Genomic DNA, 22,420 nt, shown 5'->3' on the forward strand with positions numbered 1-22,420 from the left:
GAACAAAACTCCCAGCCATTCATTCCTCCTCCCATCAGACTCTGGGAGGTGGGGTGGGAGGGAGCCACCAAGAGCTGGTGGGTGGGCCACAAAGAGCCACCGTTGGCCAGGATGTGGAGCCTTTTGCCAGGCTGACATGTGGCCAAGGTCAGATAGGCCCCAACTTTAGCAAATATTTTGACAAGGTCCCTCATGGAGGACTGATTGAGAAGAGGGGGTGGGGGGGCGGTAATAATTGAGGTGCCTGATATTAAGAGGGGCATGGACAGGGTGAATAGAGAGCAGCTGTTCCCCTTGGACGAGGGGTCAGTCAGAAGGGGGCATAGTTTTAGGGTAAGGTACAAGAGATTCTCAAAACTTGCTAGATTCAGAGGGGATTTTGGAAAATACTTTTTCACTCAGGGTGGTGGGAATCTTGAATGCACTGCATGGGAAAGTAATGGAGGCCAGAAACCTTATAACCTTCTCAAAAAAAAGAAAAAAATTGGATGAGCACTTGAGATATCTCTGAAAGTTAGGATATGGGACTAATAGAGGAAGTTGGGATTAGCGCACTTCAAATGGTGGTTATGTCAGTGACTTGATGGGCCAAAGGGCCTTTTCTGAATCTATAAAATAGTTTAATGAAGGAATAGTCAGCTAACTAGCGGGGAACTTTAAATTTACTGAGGTAATTAATTCCTTGCAGTTGAATGTGGAATGTCTCATTTAGAGCTGCAAAAGTTCAGGATCACTACATTTGGGGGAAAAAATATAGTGGATAAAAATTATATTTAAACAAAAGAGCACTAATTGTTAAACTAAAATCTGGGATTTCGATCTGAAATGCCATAAATAATGTTGGAATTGCCTGGTTTAAATGTTTCCACTTTGCCCATTGCAATGAAATGATAGAGCTACAAAAAGCATCCAGCCTGATGGCTTCTCATGTGTAGAAGTGTATGTGTGTGTAAGGTATTTTGAAAAAAACACTAGTTAACTTATCCCTGTTATTCTTGTACCAATTTAAACACTGGTGTGTAGCAAGCTATTGTTTTGACACTGTGTTGTGGCTAAAATTTAAAAGAGAGTTAATAATTATTTGTGATATTGAGGAATTATTCCATTTCAGTTTGTGTGACAGGGTCCAAGTTGCACGTATGTTGTCATGACCCTAATGGATAGGTTCTGCTGGAAATCAGATCTCACTATTCTAGAAGTCATCACAAATGTGGACATTATCCTCCCCAGTGATTAATTTGGTAACAACAGCCTAAGATCTGATCATTCACACTGGGTTTCATCAAGAAAACAAAAATGTATTTATTATAACAGGCTTATCCTTTAATGAGTGGCTAAAACAGATTGTTAATTGACAAAATGCAACCTTAAACAATACCCTCTTTAAATCCAAACACTCACCCATTCATTCATAAATTGGATGAACAAGATAAGAGACACGGTGAGGTTTGCAGGAGTATCAGGGTGGAAAATATGTGAACTATAAGGAGAAACAAGATGACTCTCCCACAGTTTGGTTGTTGATGATGCTATCATGTTGCTGGCTGTGCCAATCCTTTACTTGATAGCCAGTCAGTTAGACCTAGTTCTTTGGCTTGAGTTAGAAGTCCTTCATTTCAGAATATTTGAGTGTTATTCATCTTCCATTCACAGAGGGAAAGAGAGAGATCTGGCTTGTTTGTGGACTTTTAGAGGTCTGTCCTGTTCTCTCAGTTCTCTGCCAAAACTGCTACATAAAGCCAATCCAAAAGTCGTTGCTGGGCACCTTTCAAAGACACTTGCTGCCAATGCGTGCCATAAAAGTTCCAAATCCAATTTCTCCAAAATTACACTCTGTTGAGTAACTAATGAGTAAACACAACACATCTCCTTTGAGGTGTTAAAACTGAGATTCTAAACTTACATTTTCCAACTTATTTCCAAATAAAATATCTGTAATCCTTACAAATCAACACAAATGCAGAAGTCATTGTTACTATTTGACAGCATCACTTGAGGAAGGAGTTAATGAGAATGAAAAAGGAGCACCTGAAAACCAAAAGGTAGCCCTCAAAAAAAGAAACATTTGACTCTTGAAACACAGCGAGCAAAGAAAAGTTCCAGTTACGAGGAAAATTGGGGTCTTACACTGGAAGACGTTATCCTAAAGTGCAATTTTTTAAACACTTAATTAACATTTCTTTCACATTACCTACATTCTGTGACAGTGCCAAGGTCTGTGGGATTCCCATGATGCAGTGAAGGGGCAGCACTTTGAGAAGAAGCAGAAACAAAGCAACAGCCAGAACCTGGGAGAGGCACAGGAGGACAATGAGAACACACAAACAGTGATCCTGCAGGACACTGAACAGGGCCCAGAGAGGAAAACCAGTTCCAGGCGATTATCAGGTGAGGGAGTGAGTGTTGGGGAAAAGAATGGAAGAATCAAACTGCAAAAGCTGTGAGAGTTTAATGTTTAGCACAAGCTGACCATTCACCCAGCTACACAAAAATGCACATGCGTATGGAGACGCACATAGAAAATGTGTGAAAACACATTCAAAAACATGAGCGTATGGAAACATACAAAGAAACAGACATGCGGGCAACACCCGCATGGAAACATTATGCACAGAAATGCACACATGGAAAAACACATGCATGGAAACACTCTCAGAAATATATGCAGTAACATGCATGCAGGCACAGAAGCACACACACATGAACGGAAACATACTCATATGAGCAGAAACATGTGTGGAAGCATTCACATTTCTGAAAACATGCATGTACTGAAACATGCATGCGTAGAAACACAAAGGTGTACAGAATTGAGAGATGTAGGCAGAGTAAATCACGAGAATCATTTCCCCGTGGCTGACCTGTCTAAGACTGGAGGGCATAAGTTTAAGGTGCGGAGTAAGTGATTTAGAACAAATCTGAGGGAAAATGTTTCAGTGATAATGGGAACTGCAGATGCCGGAGAATCCAAGATTACAAAGTGTGGAGCTGGATGAACACAACAGGCCAAGCAGCATCTCAGGAGCACAAAAGCTGACGTTTCGGGCCTAGACCCTTCATCAGCCTGAAACGTCAGCTTTTGTACTCCTGAGATGCTGCTTGGCCTGCTGTGTTCATCCAGCTCCACACTTTGTTATCTACGAGGGAAAATGTTTTCATCCAGAGAGTGGTAGGAATATAGGCTGCCTGAGTAGGTAGTGGCAGCGTGGAGGCAGGAACATTTACAATATTTAAGAAGCATCTGGATAAGTACTTAAAATAGAGGACTACAGCCCCATTGCAAGCAAATGGGATTAGTCTATTTTGGTGTTTGTTGGTCAGCACAGAGATAGTGGGCCGAAGGGCCTGTTTTTATGCTATTTGACTCTCCTATGGCTCTTTGTCCTCTTGGAAAATCTAGAGATATGGGGAGCAGGGAGGAAAGCTGAGGCAGAAGATCTGGTTTGACCACATGGAGGGGTCAAACAGTCTATTGCTCCTCTTCTTCCTTGCATTCTCAATGAGAGAACATTCAGAATATTACCTCATGGCTGTGCATGTAATAAGGTTCTCTCTGCCTGCCTTTCTCTTCAGAAAGAGTAAAAGCTCCAAAGAGATCCAGAAAGAAGAAGAGGCAATCCCCAAAGGCAGAGAAACGATTAAGAGATACTGTCAAGGAGCAAATCAGAGAGAAGACACAGATGGCAAAAAGATACATTACTGTAACGTAAGTAACATTCTTTTCTGAACTGTAGCATTACTGAAGATGCTGTGCAGCACTTTAATGTCATGGGCAGTGCGCTTTCAGTTATAACATTGCCAAAAAACAGTTGAGCAACACAGAACTGGATTTCAGTGAAGCATTTCACTGTATTTTTTTCCATGGCATTTGCCTCTGTTCAAGCCAGTCTGCTGTTTTACAACAGCTGTAGATTATTTGCAGTATGATTGTAAACACGCCGACTCTTTTTCAGGGGGTGGGTGAGTTGGGGGAAGTGGGTAACATGCTTTTGGCAGTAATTGAGTATATGCTGGTGACAGAGGAACGGGGGTGGTGGTGGAGGAGGATACCTGTATAATGAGGACATAGCAGTGCAATTGTGCAGCAGAGGGATTAATGCAGTGGTGCCAGGTCACAGAGAAGGAATCATGTTATGAAGACAAATAATTACGCTCAAAGTTATTAAGCAGCCTGTGTCCACTGTCCTTCCTTGACAGGAAGGAAGGGGGTGGAAGGTTATCGGTACAAGCGGGTGTGTGGATTCAGGGTCCCTCTTAGATCAGTCATGATCTTATTGAATGGTGGAGCAGGTTGGAGGAGCTGAGCATAATCCTACTCAGTGTTTGTATGCTCATTTGTGGATCACCTCAAAATCACCAAGCGCACACATACCTAGGAAATACCAAATGTGAGCAAGATTGAGTTGCGGAAATTGTTGTAGTGAAGAACCCTTACATCGAGAAAGATGTAATCGTGGGAAGACTTGTCTCATAGTTTTAAAATAAAGGTGGAAGTTTGAATTTTAGAATGATTGCTAATGTAACCGAATTAAGCAGTATCCTGAGCAACATGGTTTTATAAATCAATTAAAAATAGGTTAAAATTGAGAACCCTGGGTGAAGGATTGATGGATGCATAAAAGTAAATCAGATCATTTTCACAGGTCATTTTTAAAAGCTTGCTGTTTGTAAGATTAGCAGAAACATGAGCGTTTAGAATTCGGGCCACTCTGAGCTCCAGAGAAGGAATAATGGAAATTAAAAGGTGAGAGGTGAGTCTTAATTTCATAGTAAGTTACAGATTCACTGTAAATGTTCACAGAGCTGCATGTGTTCCCAGAAAATATTCCAATATTTTTAGTCACTTGTGGGATCTGAGTGTTGCCGGCTGGCCAGCATTTATTGCCCATCCCTAGTTGCGGTTGAGAAGGTGATGAGCTGCCTTCTTGAAATGCTGACATAGGCTGGGAATTCCAGAATTTTGATCCCCCGTGACAATGAAGGAACTCTGACATATTTCCAAGTCAGGATGGTGAGTGACTTGGACGGGAACTTGTAGGGGATGGTGTTCCCATGTACCTGCTACCTTTATCTTTCTAGATGAAACGTTCATGGGTTTGGAAGGTGCTATCTAAGAACCTTTGGTGAGTTTATGCAATGCATCTTGTGGATAGTACACACTGATGCTACAGAGCGTTGGTGGTGAGTGGAGAGGATGGTTGTAGATGTTATGCCAATCAAGTGGGCTGCTCTGTCCTGGATAATGACAAGCTTCTTGGTATTGTTGGAGCTGCAAGCTGGGAATATTCCATCACACTCCTGACTTGTGCCTTGCAGATGGTGGACAGGCTTTGGGGATTCAGGAAGTGAGTTACTCACTGTAAGATTCCCAGCCTCTGACCTACTTTTTATGTGGTGTTTGTGATGAGTCCAGTTGAGTTTCTGATTAATGGGAGTACTCAGGATGTTGACAGTCAGGAATGTAACGATGGTAATGCCTTGGATTATCACGGTGTAAAAAAAATAAGTGGAATGCTGGACTTTGTGGGTCCTGGAAGAAGCCACTGTGTTCAGGACAGTACCATGTGCTGTCTTCCAATTTGGGGATGATGTCTATTCAGTTACTAGTTTCTGCCAAAGATCTTTAAGTGACTGAACAGGCGATTCATGAACCACGGATACTTGGGCCTATGAGGCAGGATGTTGCACAAGGTGTTGAGATTCAGGCTGCAGTATTTAGGAAGAGGAGCAGGCCATTTGTCTTGCCAAGTCAGCTCCACCATTCAATTAGATAAAGATGGATCGTCTCCTCAGTGCCACTGTCTCATACCATCTCCATTTCGCTTGATGACACTCGTCTCCAGAAACCTGTCAATTTCTGCCTTGAAGCTGCTCAAAGATTGAGTTTCCACAGCCTCTGGGTAGGGAATTTCAAAGTTTAACACTCTCTAAATGAAGAAATTCGTCCTTTTGTCTGTCTTGATCCTTTATCCTGAGATTATGTCCCCATAAAGCGAATAACTTCATATTTACTCATTTCATATTCTATCTGCTATGTTCTAGCTCAGTCTCTTAGCCTTCCTTCAAATGGGTTTGACACCTCCCTCTTCATTCCCCTCACAACTACATTCCCACCTAGCTTGATTTCATTAGCTAATTTGGAAATATTATATTTTCTCCCCACATCAAAATTATTTTTATAGATTGTGAACAGTTGTTGACCCAGCAATTACCCTTGTGGTGCCCCACTAACAGCTTGCATTTATTCCTACTGCCTGCTTCCTGCTTTTAACCAATTCTGAATCCATACTGGTATATTTTTCTCAATGCCCTGTGCTCCAGTTTTATCGTGTCCTATGGGATCTTATCAAAAGTCTTCAGAAATCCAAATTCACCACAACCACTGGTTCTCCTACATGTATAATAAAAGTAACGTCCTCAAATATCTCCAGCAGGTTGTTGATGCGATTTATCTTTCATAAACTCATGCTTACTGTGGTCATTTTACCATGTTCTTTTTAAGTCTAGTCGATACATACTTTAAAATTAATGCCAACGTTTTTCCTAATACTGATGCCAAACAGTTCTTAGTTTTCCGATCTTCCTCTCCTTCCTTCCTTAAAAAGTGGGGTTACATTTACTAATTTCCAATCTGCAGGAACCTTTCCAGAGTGTATAGATTTCTGAAAGATGATCACCAAAAGCATCTTCTAACTCTCAAGCCACCTGCTTCCACATTCTGGGAAGCAGCTCATCCAGTCCACTGGGTTTGTCAATCATTAATCCAATTCATCCTTCAATTTTCCAGTTTCTCAGTGACTGCCTTGCCTCATCTTGTCAAAGCTGATCGGTTTATCACCATTTTGATCAATTGGTAGTGTGCTCCAGCTGGTCATTAATCGTGAGACCTTCATTGTTTTTACTTTTGTTCTTAGTTGAAACTATTAGCTGTGAGTGGAAGGTGATATTTGGTCTTTGAACATCTTAATGGTGTTAATAAAATGGACATGGACATACATCTCCATTGTAGATCAACATTTATGTAAAACATTTATTGCACTGTCTTGTTTCCTTGTGTCCTACAGAGCTCTTCAAATCTACCTGCCCATTAAAGAATTCTTCTACAACATTATCCATCCTGAATATAATGCAGTGTGTGATGTCTACGCATTAATGTTCCTCATTGATGTCATTAACTTCATCATCACCATTTTTGGATATTGGGCATTTGGAGTAAGTGTGGGATTCTGCAATTACAGTTAAACTTTATTGGTTCAGGTTTGTATGCTTTGCTGATGCACTTTGAAGTGTAGCCACAGAGAAGGCAGCACTAATTTTTAGCAGATTCCAGGGATGGGACCATGACATCCAAGCCAGACAAAGCCCAAAGTAACCTTTAATTCAAAGTTATTTCAGTCTCCTCATGAATGAACTGCTCCTTTGATGTCACCTTCAACGTTGAAAAGTAAAAAGATGATGATAACTAAACCCAGGAAAACCAAAATATTCTTTCTGTTTTTGTTTCCAGTTGCTGTTATCTATTTATTGTTAAATTCTGATAATAGACAGAGTGACAGATAGGTAAATAATTGGTTTATTCAAAGATGGCTGGTGTTGAATATGACAAGAATAAGAAAGCAGCCAAAGAATATTTAAAGATAATAATTGAAGTGTGGTGGGCGCCTGGAACGCGTTGCCAGCGGAGGTGGTAGACGCAGACACGTTAGCGTCTTTTAAGATATATTTGGACAGGTACGTGGATGGGCAGGGAGCAAATGGACACAGATCGTTAAAAAATAGATGACAGATTAGACAGAGGATCTTGATCGGCGCAGGCTTGGAGGGCCAAAGGGCCTGTTCCTGTGCTGTAGGTTTCTTTGTTCTTTTGTTCTTTGAAATAATTTTGTACTCAGAAGTAGTGATGTTTTACTGCAGTTATCCTGCATCTTTTGTGAGACTACGCCTGGACTGTAGTGTGCAGTTTTGGTCTCCCTACCTACGAAAGGATATACTTACCACAGAGGGATTACAGTAGAGATTCACCAGATTCACAAGAGATGGCAAGACAGTCCTGTGAGGCGAGATTGAACGAGCCAGTACTCACTGGACTTTAAAAGGGTGTGAGGGGATCTTATTGAAATATTTAAAATGCTAACAGGATTTAGCTGCAGGGAGAATGTTTTCCCTGGGTGGAGGGTCTAGACTTAGGGCATACAGTCTCGAGATATGGGGCAGGTCATTTAGAACTGGCATAGAGAAAGATTTCTTCACTCAATAATGGGACATCGCTTGGAAAACAGTGACAGGATTGGATGGAATCAGTATGGATTTACAAAAGGGAAATCTTGTTTGACAAAATCTACTGGAATTCTTTGAGGGTATAATTAGTATTGTTAATAAGAGAGAGCCAGTGTTTGTAGCTTATGTGGACTTTCAGAAGCCTTTCAGTAAAGTTTCACATAAGAGATTACTGTGTAGAATTAAAGTGCATGGGACTGGGGGTAGAGTGCTGACATGAATAGAGAATTAGTTGGCAGATAGGAAACAAAAAATAAGAATCAACGAGTCTTCATTTTATTCATTAACGAAATAAGGGCATCACTGGCCAGCCAGCATTTATTGCCCATCTGTAATTGCTCAGAGGGCAGTTCAGAGTCAACCGCATTGTTGTGGGTCTGGAGTCACATGTAGACCAGACCAGGTAAGGATGACAGTTTCCTTCCCTAGAGGACGTTAGTGAAACAGATGGGTTTTTTGGATGGTTGACAATGGATTCATGATCATCATTAGATTCCTAATTTCCGAACTTTATTGAAATCAAATTACACCATCTGCCATGGTGGGATTCAAATCCACAAAATGTCATCTGGGTCTCTGGATTAATAGTACAGCCACCAGCCAGGCAGTGGGTACTGTAGGGATCAGTGCTAGGATCCCAGCTTTTTACAATATATATTAACGATTTAGATGAGGGAATTAAATATAATATCCCCAGATTTGCAGATGACACAAAGCCGAGTGGGAGGTTGACCTGGGAGGAGGATGCAGAAGTGCTTCAGTGTGATTTGGACAGGCTGAGTGAGTGGGTAAGTGCGCAGCAGATGCTGTATAATGTGGGTAAATGTTGTTAGCAAGAACAGGAAGGCAGATTATTACCTGAATGGTGATAAATTGGGAAAGAGGGAGGTGGAATAAGCAGGTGCAGCAGCAGCTGAAGAAGGCAAGTGATATGTTGGCCTTCATAACAAAAGGATTCGATGAGAGGAGCAGGGATGCCTTGCTGCAATTATATAAGGCCTTTATTCATTAGAAGAATGGAGGGAGATCTTATTGAAATACACGTGATTCTGAGGAGACTTAACACAGAGTAGATGTTAAATGGTATATGTTTTCATGACTGGAGGTATCTCAAACAAGAGAGATGGCTCCAGAATAAGGAGACGTGCATTTAAAACTGCGGCAAAGGGATTTCTTCTCCCAGAGTGTAGTAAATGTCTGGAATTATTTATTCCAGTGAAATGTGGGGGCGGGATCACTGAAAGGATTTAAAGAGAAAGGGAGTTGGATTTTTGAGATATCAGCAAGTTGATATGATGGGCACGAACGAGGCCTGGGGTAGATCAAACATGGTCTTGTTGAAAGGCATGGCAGGTTATTGGGGCCGAATGGCCTACTGCTACTCCTGTTTGTACTCACACTGGACTATGTTTTGCTTCTGCAGAGATACACAGCTGTGGCTGACATCACGGAATCCCTCTCAGAGGATCAGGTGCCCCAAGTGTTCCTCGTGATGGTATTGGTTCAGTTTGCCACCATGGTGGTTGACCGTGCTCTCTACCTCAGGAAGACCGTCATGGGGAAGGTTGTCTTTCAGGTTGTCATGGTACTTGGGATCCATTTCTGGATGTTCTTCATACTCCCTGGAGTGACTGAAAGGTAACATAGACCATTACAAAGCACTAACTCTCTTGTGTATATTTACAGTAAGACTTAAGAAGGACTTATGACCTACCAAGAATGGAATAGGAAAAAGATTGCCATGAAATGGTTAGCCCCAAGCCACGGTAGGACTCTCATCTAGAATGAGGAACCAGTCAGCCTAAGCAAGGCCTGAGTGGAGGTCACGAGCTAGACACCATTAGCTGGAGGTAGTCCTGCTAACATATGCCCAGGCCCTAGGAGTTGATCACTGATTTCCCTGTGGTTCGAGATAATTCAGTGATGGATGAAATGTCCCTGGAGCAACTTCATGATGATGTCACAGAGCTCCTCCTTGTTTGATGTAAATGAAACAGTGCGAGTGGGTTTAAAGGGATGAAAAAGAGAGAAAGACACGGAGAGTTAGGCAAGTGTCTGAATTCTAACTGTATGAATGTGAGATAGACATGTGAAGTAGACTGACTAGCATTGGGTGGAATAGTTTTCATTAATCTGGCAGTAAGTTTAGAGCCTGACATTTGTGAATTTCCATGTATTTTAGAGTTTAGATTGTTTGTGACATATTTAATATTGGAAAGAAGCCTAAGACTAAAGGCAGTTCTTTGTCTTCTCCTTGATCAGTCTGTCCTCAACCCACACTGATAGATGTGATATCACCAGAAGATAAAAGAAATGATGTCATTTACAGAGATAGCTACATTTTGATAAGCTGTGAAAGGAGTTTTCGAGTGTGATGATGTGTGATAAGTCCTATCCACTTTCTGTTGTCTAAAAGTTGTTATAATTTCTGACTGCAGGAGGTTTAACCAAAACCCAGTTGCTCAGCTTTGGTACTTTGTTAAGTGTATTTACTTCGGTTTGTCAGCATATCAGATCAAGTGCGGCTACCCCAACAGAGTGCTCGGCAACTTCTTAACCAAGAGTTACAACTATGTCAACCTCTTCCTCTTCCAAGCGTAAGTAAAGGTCTACGCTGCAGTACAGTTGAAGCAAACAATTGGGCAGGATGTGCTGGTTTTAGCTGACACAGGAGATCATTTTAAGCAAGCAAAGGCTGAATGTCAAAGCAAAGCAAAAATGTGTTTGGGATAGATTCCCTGTTGGTTAGCAAACTCAACCAGCTGACCAGAAATTGGAATTTAAAAAAAAATAATTTATTCCTTCATGGGCTGTGGGCTTTGCCTGCAAGTCCAGAGTAGAGTCCTAGAGATCTAGAGCACTGAAAAGGATTCTTCCTCCCATCATGTCCATGCTAGTCAAAAACAACCAACAAACTACAGGTGAATAGAAGTTGGGAGGTCATGTTGCAGCTGTACAGGATATTGGTCAGGTCACTTTTGGAATATTATGTTCAATTCTGGTCTCCCTGCTGTTAGAAAGATGTTGCAAAATTTGGAAGTGTTCACAAAAGATTTACAGGGATGTTGCCAAGGTTGGAGGGTTTGATCTATAGGGAGAGTCTGAACAGGCTGGGGCTGTCTTCCTTGGAACAACGAAGGCTGAGGAGGTGATCTTTATAGAGGTTTATAAAATCATGAGGGAGATGGATAGGGTGAATAACCAAGGTCTTTTTCTGGGGTAGAAGAGTTCAAACCTGGAGGGCATTGGTTTAAAATGAGAGGGGACGGATTTAAAAAGTACCTAAGGGGCAACATTTTCATGCAGAGGGTGGTGCACGTGGAATGAGCTGCTAGAGGAAGTGGTGGAAACTGGTACAATTATAACATTTAAAAGGCATCTGGACGGGTATATGTGAATAGGAAAGGTTTGAGGGATATGAGCCAAATGCTAGCAAATGAAACTGGATTAATTTAGGATACTTGATCAGCATGGACAAATTTGGACCAAAGGGTCTGTTTCTGTGATGTATGTCTCTATGACTCCATGAATTCTATCTAATCCCAGGTGTTACCGTTGCTTAAACTGAATACCTTTTGACCGTGTCAGAGGGCAGCTAGGGATCAGCCACATTGCCGTGGGTCTGGAGTCATATGTAGGCCAGACCAGGTAAGGATGGCAGGTTTCCCTCCTAAAGGACCAGAGATGAGTTTTTACAACAATGAGTAATAGTTTCTGAGATTACTGAGATTCATTTTCAGTTCCAGAATTATTAATTGAACTTAAATCTTATTAGCTTGTGATTTGTACCCAAGTGCTCAAGAAGATATAGATAATGATGGGATAATGTAGGGGGAGGGGCTAAGATTAGTTCACCGGTTGGCGCAACATCGAGGGCCAAAGGGCCTGTTCTGCGCTGTAGTGTTCTATGTTCTAAGAGTATCAAGGTCTTGAAACATTAACCTAGTTTCTGTCTGCAGCTGCGCCGGCTACATTTCTGTAGCACTTCCTGCTTCAAGCCCCAGAGCATAGGCCTGGGTCTCTGAATTACTATTCCAGTGATCTATCACCATTTGCATCCTGTAAGCTTGTGTAATTATGGGCAGCTTTCCAAATGCCCCTCACTTTTACAAAAAGGACATTTTCTCACTGCTCAATTTGATCTTTCCATGTGACCATTTATGACTTTTCCCTCAATGTGACTGCACCTTCCTACACAAATGCCTGAATTACAACAAATATGAGTCAAGTGCTGGCAAATATGAGTAGATTAATTTAGGATATCTGGTCAGCATGGACGAGTTGGACCGCAGGGTCTGTTTCCATGCTGTACATCTTTATGATGCTAAATCACCCTCAGGCCATGGTCATTTCTGACAAAGTGACATTTATTGCTCTTGCCTGATGTCCTTGTTTGCCACTGCACTAGGAGTCCATCAGCTGCTTCAGTAAAGAAAGGGAAACTCAGAATCATGGAACATAACAGCACAGAAGGAAAGGGATTTGGCCGGTTACATGTGAACTGGCCCCCTGTGAGAACAACTCTGCTAATCCCACTCCTGTATCCTCTCTGTCTCGCCTGGCAAGTGAGTTTTGTGTAGGTGTTACAATTCTTTTTTGAAAGTTTCGAGTGAACCTGCCTCCCGTACACTCTCGGACAACACATTCCAGACCCTGACCACTTGCACAAACCAACTTCTCCCACACCCTCACTCAGTACATTCCAGACACTAACCATTCGGTGATTAAAAATATGAAAGCGTATTCAATGTGATATAGCCATTTTAGCTTCTTTTGCCAATCACTTTAAATCAGTGTCCTCTGGACAATGGCCCTTCTGCCAATTAGAAGCTTTCTCCCCAGCTCCTCTATTGATTCTGCATGATTTTGAACACTTTTATAATATCGCTCCTTAATCTTCTCTTCTTGAAAGAAGACAGCCCTACCTTCCCCAATGTCTCTACATGACTGATGCTCCTCGTATTTGGAACCATCCTTGTGAATTTTGTGTGCACCCTGTCTGAGACTTCCACGTTTTCCAATAAACTTCATAGCCCGACATGATAAACAGTTTAGCCCAAACTAGCATTTAATAAATGTTCAATATAGCTTCCTATAAAAAGGACCTACCTTTTTAACCACTTTCTTGACCTGTCCTGCCACCTTCAATGATTTGCTTCTGCACCCCCTTTAAAAGGTTATTATTTATTATTGTCTGTGCATGTTCTTTCAATCAAAATGAATCACATCATGTTGTGTAAAGTAATGGTTTTGAAAGGGAAAATCCCACCTTACATTGGCCGTGCCTGTTTTAATGATGGCACATGGTCAAAGGGTGGAGATATGGAGAGTCTAACACTAGTGTTTGGACATCACAACACCAGGTTATGGTCCAACAGGTTTGTTTGAAATCACAAGCTCTTGGACCTCAGCTCTTTCATCGGGTGAAGTGAAGAGAAACACTCAGACACAGAATCTTTAGGCAGAGAGGTCAAAGGTGATACAAACGGTGTGAGTGGAGTGTCGTCAAGCTAAACAAGTTTCTGCAGTAGGGGGAAGCGATGGCCTAGTGGTATTATCGCTGGACTGTTAATCCAGAGACCCAGATAATGTTCTGGGGACCCAGATTCAAATCCCTCCATGGGAGATGATGGAATTTGAATTTACTAAATATCTGGAATTAAGAGTCTAATGACCACAAACCCATTGTCAATTGTTGGGAAAAACCCATCTGGTTCACTAATGTCCTTCAGGGACTGAAATCTGCCATCCTTACCTGGTCTGGCCTACATGTGACTTCAGACCCACAGCAATGTGGTTGACTCTTCACTGCCCTCTGGGCAATTAGGGATGGGTAATAAATGCTGCCTGGTCAGTGACATCCTCATCCCATGAATGAATTTTTCAAAAAATCGAAAGTGCCAGACGGTGTGAGTAAAGTGTCCACAGCTGAATAGCAAGTGAAGGGATGACCTATAATCTGATTAAATAAGGCAGAGAGATAATTACAAAATATTTAAAATAAGCTGCTGCTGGAGACAAACCAAATGACTGGAATAACATGATAGACATCAGAGTCACATGCTGAGACCTAACCAAAGTAATGAGTAACCCAAAACTGTACAAACTAATTAAGGTAGAGAGATCATAACAAGTTACCAATGTGATGGTGTTAAAACAGGACAGTAAGGAAGATTTTACAGATACAGAACAGTGTGTTGGGGTCATATGTAGCGCAATGTGAGCCCAAGATCACGGTTGAGGCTAAGTCAAGGGCGGCACGGTGGCTCAGTGGTTAGCACTGCAGCCTCACAACGCCAGGGACCCAGGTTGGATTCCAGCCTCGGGGGACTGTCTGTGTGGTGTTTGTACATTCTCCCCGTGTCTGTGTGGGTTTCCTCCGGGTGCTCAGGTTTCCTCCCACAGTCCAAAGATGTGCAGGCTAGGTGGATTGGCCATGCTAAATTGCCCGTAGTGTTCAGGGGTGTGTGGGTTATAGGGGGATGGGTCTGGGTGGGATGCTTCAAGGGGCGGTGTGGACTTGTTGGGCCGAAGGGCCTTTTTCCACACTGTAGGGAATCTAATCTAATCTGCGTGGGTACAGAACGTAGCTGTCAGTTTCTGCTCAGTGACTCTACATTGTCGTGTATTTCGAGGGCCACCTTGGAAGATGCTTTCCCGAAGATTGGAGGCTGAATGTCCTTGACCACTGAAGTGTACCTCAACTGGGAGGGAGCATTCCCGTCTGGCATTTGTTGCGTGGCATCCATTCATCTATTGTCATAGCATCAGCATGGTCTTTGGGTTAGCGTTCTCCAAGGTGGCCTTTGAGATACACAACAACATAGAGTTGCTGAGCAGATGACTGTTATGCCTATCATGTTATATTTGGTTTGCGTCCAACATTTTTTTTATTTGTAATATATCTGCCTCAATTAGTCGGATCATAGGTCATCCCTTCACTTGCTATTCAGCTTGTGACACTTTACTCACACCGTTTGACACTTTTGATCACCTGCAGAAACTTGTTGTTCAGTCTGTCAACAGTCCACACACACTGTTCGTACAATCTTTGATCTCTCTGCCTGTGGGATTCTGTGCTTTTGAGCTCGTCTTCTCATCAGCTGATGGACGAGCAGCGCCCCAAAAGCTTATGTTTTCAAATAAACCTGTCGGTCTGCAAACTGGTGTCGTATGACTTCTAACTTTTTGTCGACTCCTGACCAACACTGGCACCTCCACATCTTAGCTTTTGGAAGGCGTAGATGTATCTGGACCAGCTCCAAATGGTGCTCATAAGAATACTTCACCAAATTTTGTTGGATTTATTGCTATCATGCAATAAACATTCTTGTTATGTCAGAACAGTCTCTTATGTGCTTATTGTCTACCATCAACAGACCCAAGTCAAGGGAGGATTATTGAATCATACAGCATAGAAACAGCTCTTTCAGTCCAATGGGTCCATGCTGACCATGTTCCCAAACTAAACAGTCCCACCTGCCTGCACTTGGCCTATATTCATCCAGACCTTTCATATTCAAGAACTTATCCAAATGTCTTCTAAACTTTGTAACTGTACCCGCATCCACCACATCCTCTGGTAATTCATTCCACACACAAACCATGCTGTATTTAAAAAAAGGTAGCCTCTCATGTCCTTTTTAAATCTTTCTCCGCTCACCTTAAAAATATGCCCGGCTTCATCAAGAAGAAAGGAGCAGTCAACACTTCAGATGGAAGGGAAATACCAGCCATGTTGACTGCTCCTTTCCTCCAGATGCTGTCTGGCTTGCTGAGTTCTTCCAGCCTCCTTTTGCCTACCTTGGATTCCAGCATGCGTAGTTTTCCTTTTGTCGCTTAAAAATATGCCCCGTGGACTTGACATCCCCCAGCATAGGGAAAAGACACCTGTCATCCACCTTATCGATACCCCTCATGATTTGGAAACCTTTATAAGGAGGTTTTCAACCTGCTACACCCCAGTGTAAAAAATCCTAGCCTATCCAACCTCTCCTTATAGTTCAAACCTTCCATTCCCAGCAACATCCTGCTAAATCTTTTCTGATCTCTCCAGTTTAATAATATCCTTCCTATAACAAGGTGACTAGAACTAGGTACAGTTCTCCAGAAGAGGCTTCAGCAACATCCTGTACAACCTCAACATGACTTCCCAACTTCAATACTCAAAGCTCTGAGCAATGGAGGCGAGCGTGCTAAACACCTTCTTAACCACCCTGTCTACCTGTGATGCAAACTTCATAGAATTACGCACCAGAACTCCTCAGTGTCAGTTCTACAACAGGCCTTACTTCTAATTGTATAAGTACTGCCCTTTATTGTCTTACCAAAATGCATTACCTCGCATTTATCTAAACTAAACTCCATCTGCCATTCCTCAGCCCATTGACCCAATCAATCACAATCGTTTTGTAATCTTAGATGACCACCTTCTCAATCCATGATACCTCCAATTTTGGTGTCATGTGCAAACTTACGACCTATATAGTTTAGATTGGTGGCAGCAAACTACCTCAAACACACCTTACCCAGTGCCACTGACTGGTAGAGTTGGTAAGTGCTACAAAGTAGCTGCATTGGTCATCTGGGTAAATGCCACATTTTACGCTTCTCTGCGCCCACTATTCCACCAGCCTCTGCATCCCCTTGAAGTACACTATTATCTTCCTTACAATACTTGTGTGTCTATGTTGTCTGAAGATGTTGGAATTGTGCCCATACGCTCAAGCCAATGACATTATTTTAAATAGGAGTAGGGAATGGCCCCAGTTCTGATTTCTGGAGAATCCCACTGTATGCCTACCTTTTGTCCAAAATGCAACCCATCCCCACAGCTCTCTGCTACTCAGCCAACTTTGTATCCATGTTGCCCCTGAGCTTTTTATTCTATTGACTCCAACTTTGCTCACAGTCCCTACTGTATATCAGTTTACCAAATACCCTTCTGGAAATCCACATTCACTAACATCAACAGATTGACCCTTATCATTTAAAAAAAACTCACTCAGTTTGGAGAAACATGACTTTTCCTCGTCAAATTTTCTTTATTAATAATTCTCTTTCTTGTTCAACTTGGGTGCGTAATTTTGTACTGGAATAATGTTGCTCCTCTTTCACTATGACCTTGTCAGCATCACTGTTATTGATAAAAAGTCACTAGATTTATAATCCAGTAGCAGCACAGAGATTCAAATTCTAGGGATTCTAACTGGCGATCAATTAGATGACCGTAGGTAGTGAAGAAGATGGAGACAGATACAAAATACTCCTTTAGTATTTCAACCCTCCGTTACCCTGCAGTGATGTCCTTTTTGATTCCTAATTGGCCCCATGGCCTCTTTTACTGCCCCTTTAATACTGTGTGCCTTTTGGATTTTTGATTATTTTAAATCACCCTGTAAACGAGCTACTAGTCTCTTTTCATACACTCACTTTTCTTTTCACCCATCCTTAGAACCTCTTATAGTCAATATGGTTCTCATTTTTGTTATCCCCCATGATTTTCTGCTTGTGTTGTACTTACTAATCTGCCAGCACTCGATAAACACCCTGGGTATCTGCTAGGCACGGACTCAAACTCATCAACAGAAGGTGGAGATCACAGCTAGTGTTCAGGACTGGAACCCTGCCTGATGCAGCTTTCCTCATTCACCAGTCATTGTAATGGAATCCCTGCTGTAAGCTTTATCAACATGACCTAACACGGCAAGATTCAAACTGTGGCCTCTCCTGGACTGTCTCAGTATCCATCATACATATGCATGTACACACACATATCTGCACATACACGTATCTACACACACGTACACACACGAATACAAACATATGCACATACACGCACATGCAGACACACGAATAAAGAATATTGTCATGTGTAGGTGTCTTCTTAATTCTTTACATAAGAATGAAATGATATTTACAGAAATGATACAGAATGAAATGATATTTACAGAAATGATACAGAATGAAACGATATTTACAGATGCTGGGACAGTTCTACAGATGACAGCTGCTTGAATCATGTGAGATTGAGATGTGTGCTTTGATTAAGATGAAGATTTTGCCTGGTAACAATCTACCACATGTTGTACCAAACTGTACAAGCCAGTCTCTGTACACTTAACCATATAGACACCTGGCCCACTTAAACATCTGTGAACCCTGCCTGAAAACTCTATCCTCCATTAATCAGCTTTCTTGGATGGTTTCAGATTCCGTTTGGTGCCCTTTTTGACAGAGCTAAGGGCAGCGATGGATTGGGTATGGACAGACACCACACTTAGCATCTCCAGCTGGATTTGTGTGGAGGACATTTATGCCAATGTGTTCATCCTGAAATGCTGGAATGAGTCCGAGAAGGTGAGCAACAAGTAACCTGTGAATTAAGAAAAGCTCAGCTAGGCTCAGGTAGCCTCACTTTATTTGGGCATAGAATGGTTTCAGATGCAGTCTAATCTCTGGGCTCTTGTGGCACAGAGGTACTACACATCTCCAGACCAGGAGGTCCACATTGAAGATCCACCTGCTTCAGTAGGGTGTAATAACATCTCTGAACAGGTTGATTGGAAAATATCTGCAATCTAACTTCTCCTCAGCGATTGATCCAACACTCCAACTCCCGACAGTGAGGGTTTAGATACCAATTCATCATTCACAGCAAAGTAAAATCAATGCTGGGAATCTGAAATATAATCATCACTCAGCAAGTTTCAGTGGAAAAATGCAGTGTTTTATGTTTCTGATTAAGTTGATTTTCCATCAGAACAGTGATAGGCCGGAAACAAGTGGTAAACAATAAGATAAAGTAATTTCCTTCTCATATTTTGCTGGATTCCACCCAGTGTATGCTGTCAGCCCTGTTTAGATGTTTGGCCTTAGCTGACGATCTGTTTCACTGTGCCTTTTGGTTAGGACTCTAGGGCCTTTAATAAAGTATTTAGTTTTGCTAAGATTGAAATATCAAAGAGACAATATCCTTTTGAATATAGTGATGGTAGGTTAATCCATTAATACTGCAGCTTTTTCAAAAAATTAATTTGTGGGATGTGGTAGTCGCTGGCTGGCTAGCGTTTAATTGCCAATCCCTCATTGCCCTTGAAGAGACCTTATAGCGATTGGGACAATTGAGTGGCTTGCCAGGCCATTTCAGAGGGCAGTTGAGAGTCAACCACACTGCTGTGGGTCTGAAGTCACATGTAGGCCAGACCAGGTAAGGATGGCAGATTTCGTTCCCTGAAGGACATCAGTGAACCAGATGGGCTTTTCCCAACAATTGACAATGGGTTTGTGGTCATCATTAGACTCTTAATTCCAAATTTTTTTTTCATTGAATACAAATTCCACCATCTGCTGTGGTGGGATTCAAACTTGAGTCCCCAAAAAGTTTCTGGAATAATAGTCTGGCAATAATACCACTAGACCGTCACCTATTCTTACTATTAAGTGCTTACTCTCTTTGAGGCTCTTGCCAGAGTCACAAAGTCTGATTTTCTTCCAACAGTGAGTTAGGGACAAGCAATCATTTTGCACAGTGACTATTTGTATTCTCCACTAAGCTCAGCTGCTTTTTTCTTATAGTTGTCTTCAAACCTGGAGCACAGAATTAACTATAACACAGACTCTGTGGGTAGATTTCATCAGGTTAGATTTTCCACCAGCTGCAGAACTCGGGAACAGACAAAGAGGTCAACAAGGTTCATTTTTGGCCCATTCATTAAGTGAAACTCCAGTAGCAAATACTCATTTCTGTGGCCAGGCACTGCAAACGAGGAATGTCAAATAGTTCACCCATTGCCCTCACGCTCACACCAAGTGCATTAACTTACAGTTAGCCCTCTTCATTTCTCTTTGGTCTCCACTGGGTTTCTTCACAGAGTTAAGGATGGTGGATCCAGCCAAATGAATGTGAATGTTGGCTGGTATGTATCAGTCTGGTGGGGTGGAAGTTGGAGCTCAGCAACTGTGGTACCATTTACTGGTTAGTCACCCTTATACTGAATACGCTTCGTGTCCTGAGAGGATATGAAGAGAGAGTAGGTAGAAAGTTCAGGGAGAGGGGTTGAGGGAATAATATGCAGAGGGCACAGATTAACACAGAGAATGGGCATGGAGAGATAACAGAGGAAATGGAGATAGGCAGGAGAGATTTCAGGGAGTGAGCAGAGGGAGGAAGGACTGGAGATGACACAAGGGGGCTGGTGTATAGACAGAGGGCACGGAGGAAGGGGGTGAAGTGAGAGACATTGGCAACTGAGAGAGCTCATAAATAGAGAACATATAGAAAACACAAACAGATGTGGATGCTCTTCATTGTCACTCTCAGGGTTTTCCATCTTATTGAGTCCATTGTCAGAGACTAAGAGCCTACCAGAACTTATGAATGTGGTTAACAATATGCGAATGACCAATTGGTTTTTGTGATGGTGATGGCCAGAACACTGGAGATGAATCTCATGCTCTTCGAAGCAGTGACTGCAGACAGATGGGATCTTGGTTTAATGCCTCCTGTGAAAGGTGGTATCCCTGACAGTGCAGAGCTCCCTCATCACTGCACTGGAGAGTCTGCACTGTATTCCTAAACTCTAGTCCTTTTGGTTCAGAGCCTGACATTTAATGAAAAATTAACATATGTAATGAGAAGGCTGACCTCCTTGTCTGAATTCCCAATTCATTAAAAGATCCTGTGAGTGGGAGGGTCAATTCCGTCAGATTCAGTCATGCTCTGAAGACAACTTCAGACAGTAGGTTTCATGTCTTCCACCTCCACATGAGCCCAGCAATCCAGCTGCTGTAGGCCAGCTCCTGTCTCTCCCTGGTTACACACACTGGGATCCATGCTCCTGGGCTGTCATGTCTCTCCTTTATGCTCAACAGAGATACCCACAAGCAGCTGGTCAGAAGAAGAACATGCTGGTTAAATATGGAATGGGTGGCCTCATCATTGTTTCGTTGATCTGCATCGTGTGGTTCCCACTACTCTTTATGTCATTGGTAAAATCTGTTGCTGGAGTGACCAATCAGCCTCTGGATGTCTCCATCAAGATCAGTATTGGTGGCTATGAGGTGAGAAGTAACTTGACAAGCCAGGCTCATAGCTGAAGTAATGAAAAAAAGAAAAATTTGCGTTTATTATATTACTTTCCACAAACTCAGGATTCCTCAAAGCATTTTAAGCCAATGAAATGCCTGTAGTCAACTTTGTAATGTTGGAAATTTTGAGCACAGGAATCTTCCACTAAACACCCCTGGAATAATGAGTCTGTTTATGTGATGTGACTATTGGCCTGGTTCCTGGGGATAACTCTCTGCTCTTTTTCTAAAGAGCACTGTGAAGCTTTTACTTGAGAGGGAACAATTGGGACATCTCCAACACTGCAAAGGTCCTTCAGTACTGCACAGGAAGGTTGGCCTGAATTGGAGGCTTCAGCCTGGAGTGCGGCACTCAAACAGCCTCCTTATCCCCGAGAGTGAACGAGATGTTGTCAAGGAAGACAGTAACACCTTGTGAGAAGGTGTGGGGTCAGCACACTCTGTCCCCCTGACCAGACAAGGGGCAGTGAACATGGGCTGAACCAATCCAGTTCATACATCAATCCTGTCATCCCAGGAGCCAGTCTTGTAAACCTTCACTGCACACCCTGGAATATCCTTCCTCAGATAAGGAGACCAAGCCTGCACACAATACTCCAGGTGTGGTCTCACCAAGGCCCTGCACAGTTGCAGTAAGACATCCCTGCTCCTGTATTTGAATCCTCTCACTATGAAGGCCAACATACCATTTGTCTTCTTCACCGCCTGCTGCACCTGCATGCTTACCTTCAACTGGTGCACAAGGACACCCAGGCCTTAATGCACCTTTCCCAATCTGTCACCATTCCAATAATAATTTGCCTGCCTGTTTTCACTACCAAAGTAGATAACCTCACATTTATTCACATTACATTATGTCTGCTATATATTCACCCACTCACTCAACTTGACCAAATCACACTGAAACATCTCTAGACCCTCCTCCCAACTCAGCCTCCCACCCATTTTTCTGTCATCTGCGTCCTTGGAGATATTATATTTAATTCTCTCATTGAAAGCATTAATCTATATTGTGAATAGCTGGGTCCCAGCATTGATCCCTGTGATATCCCAC

General features: G+C 42.4%; 1 protein-coding gene across 1 annotated transcript in view; it reads left to right on the forward strand.

Annotated features, from left to right (window-relative positions):
• Positions 1 to 22,420, forward strand: part of LOC125461205 (piezo-type mechanosensitive ion channel component 2-like) — a 205,327-nt gene that overhangs the window by 159,989 nt on the left and 22,918 nt on the right. The window contains exons 41-47 of the mRNA XM_048549712.2: positions 2,208 to 2,388; positions 3,574 to 3,706; positions 7,065 to 7,212; positions 9,701 to 9,915; positions 10,716 to 10,874; positions 18,489 to 18,636; positions 21,151 to 21,339. Coding sequence (XP_048405669.2) covers positions 2,208 to 2,388; positions 3,574 to 3,706; positions 7,065 to 7,212; positions 9,701 to 9,915; positions 10,716 to 10,874; positions 18,489 to 18,636; positions 21,151 to 21,339 — 1,173 coding nt within the window. The remainder of the gene's footprint in view (positions 1 to 2,207; positions 2,389 to 3,573; positions 3,707 to 7,064; positions 7,213 to 9,700; positions 9,916 to 10,715; positions 10,875 to 18,488; positions 18,637 to 21,150; positions 21,340 to 22,420) is intronic.

The sequence above is a fragment of the Stegostoma tigrinum genome, chromosome 19 (assembly GCF_030684315.1).
Source record: "Stegostoma tigrinum isolate sSteTig4 chromosome 19, sSteTig4.hap1, whole genome shotgun sequence".
Lineage (NCBI taxonomy): Eukaryota > Metazoa > Chordata > Chondrichthyes > Orectolobiformes > Stegostomatidae > Stegostoma > Stegostoma tigrinum.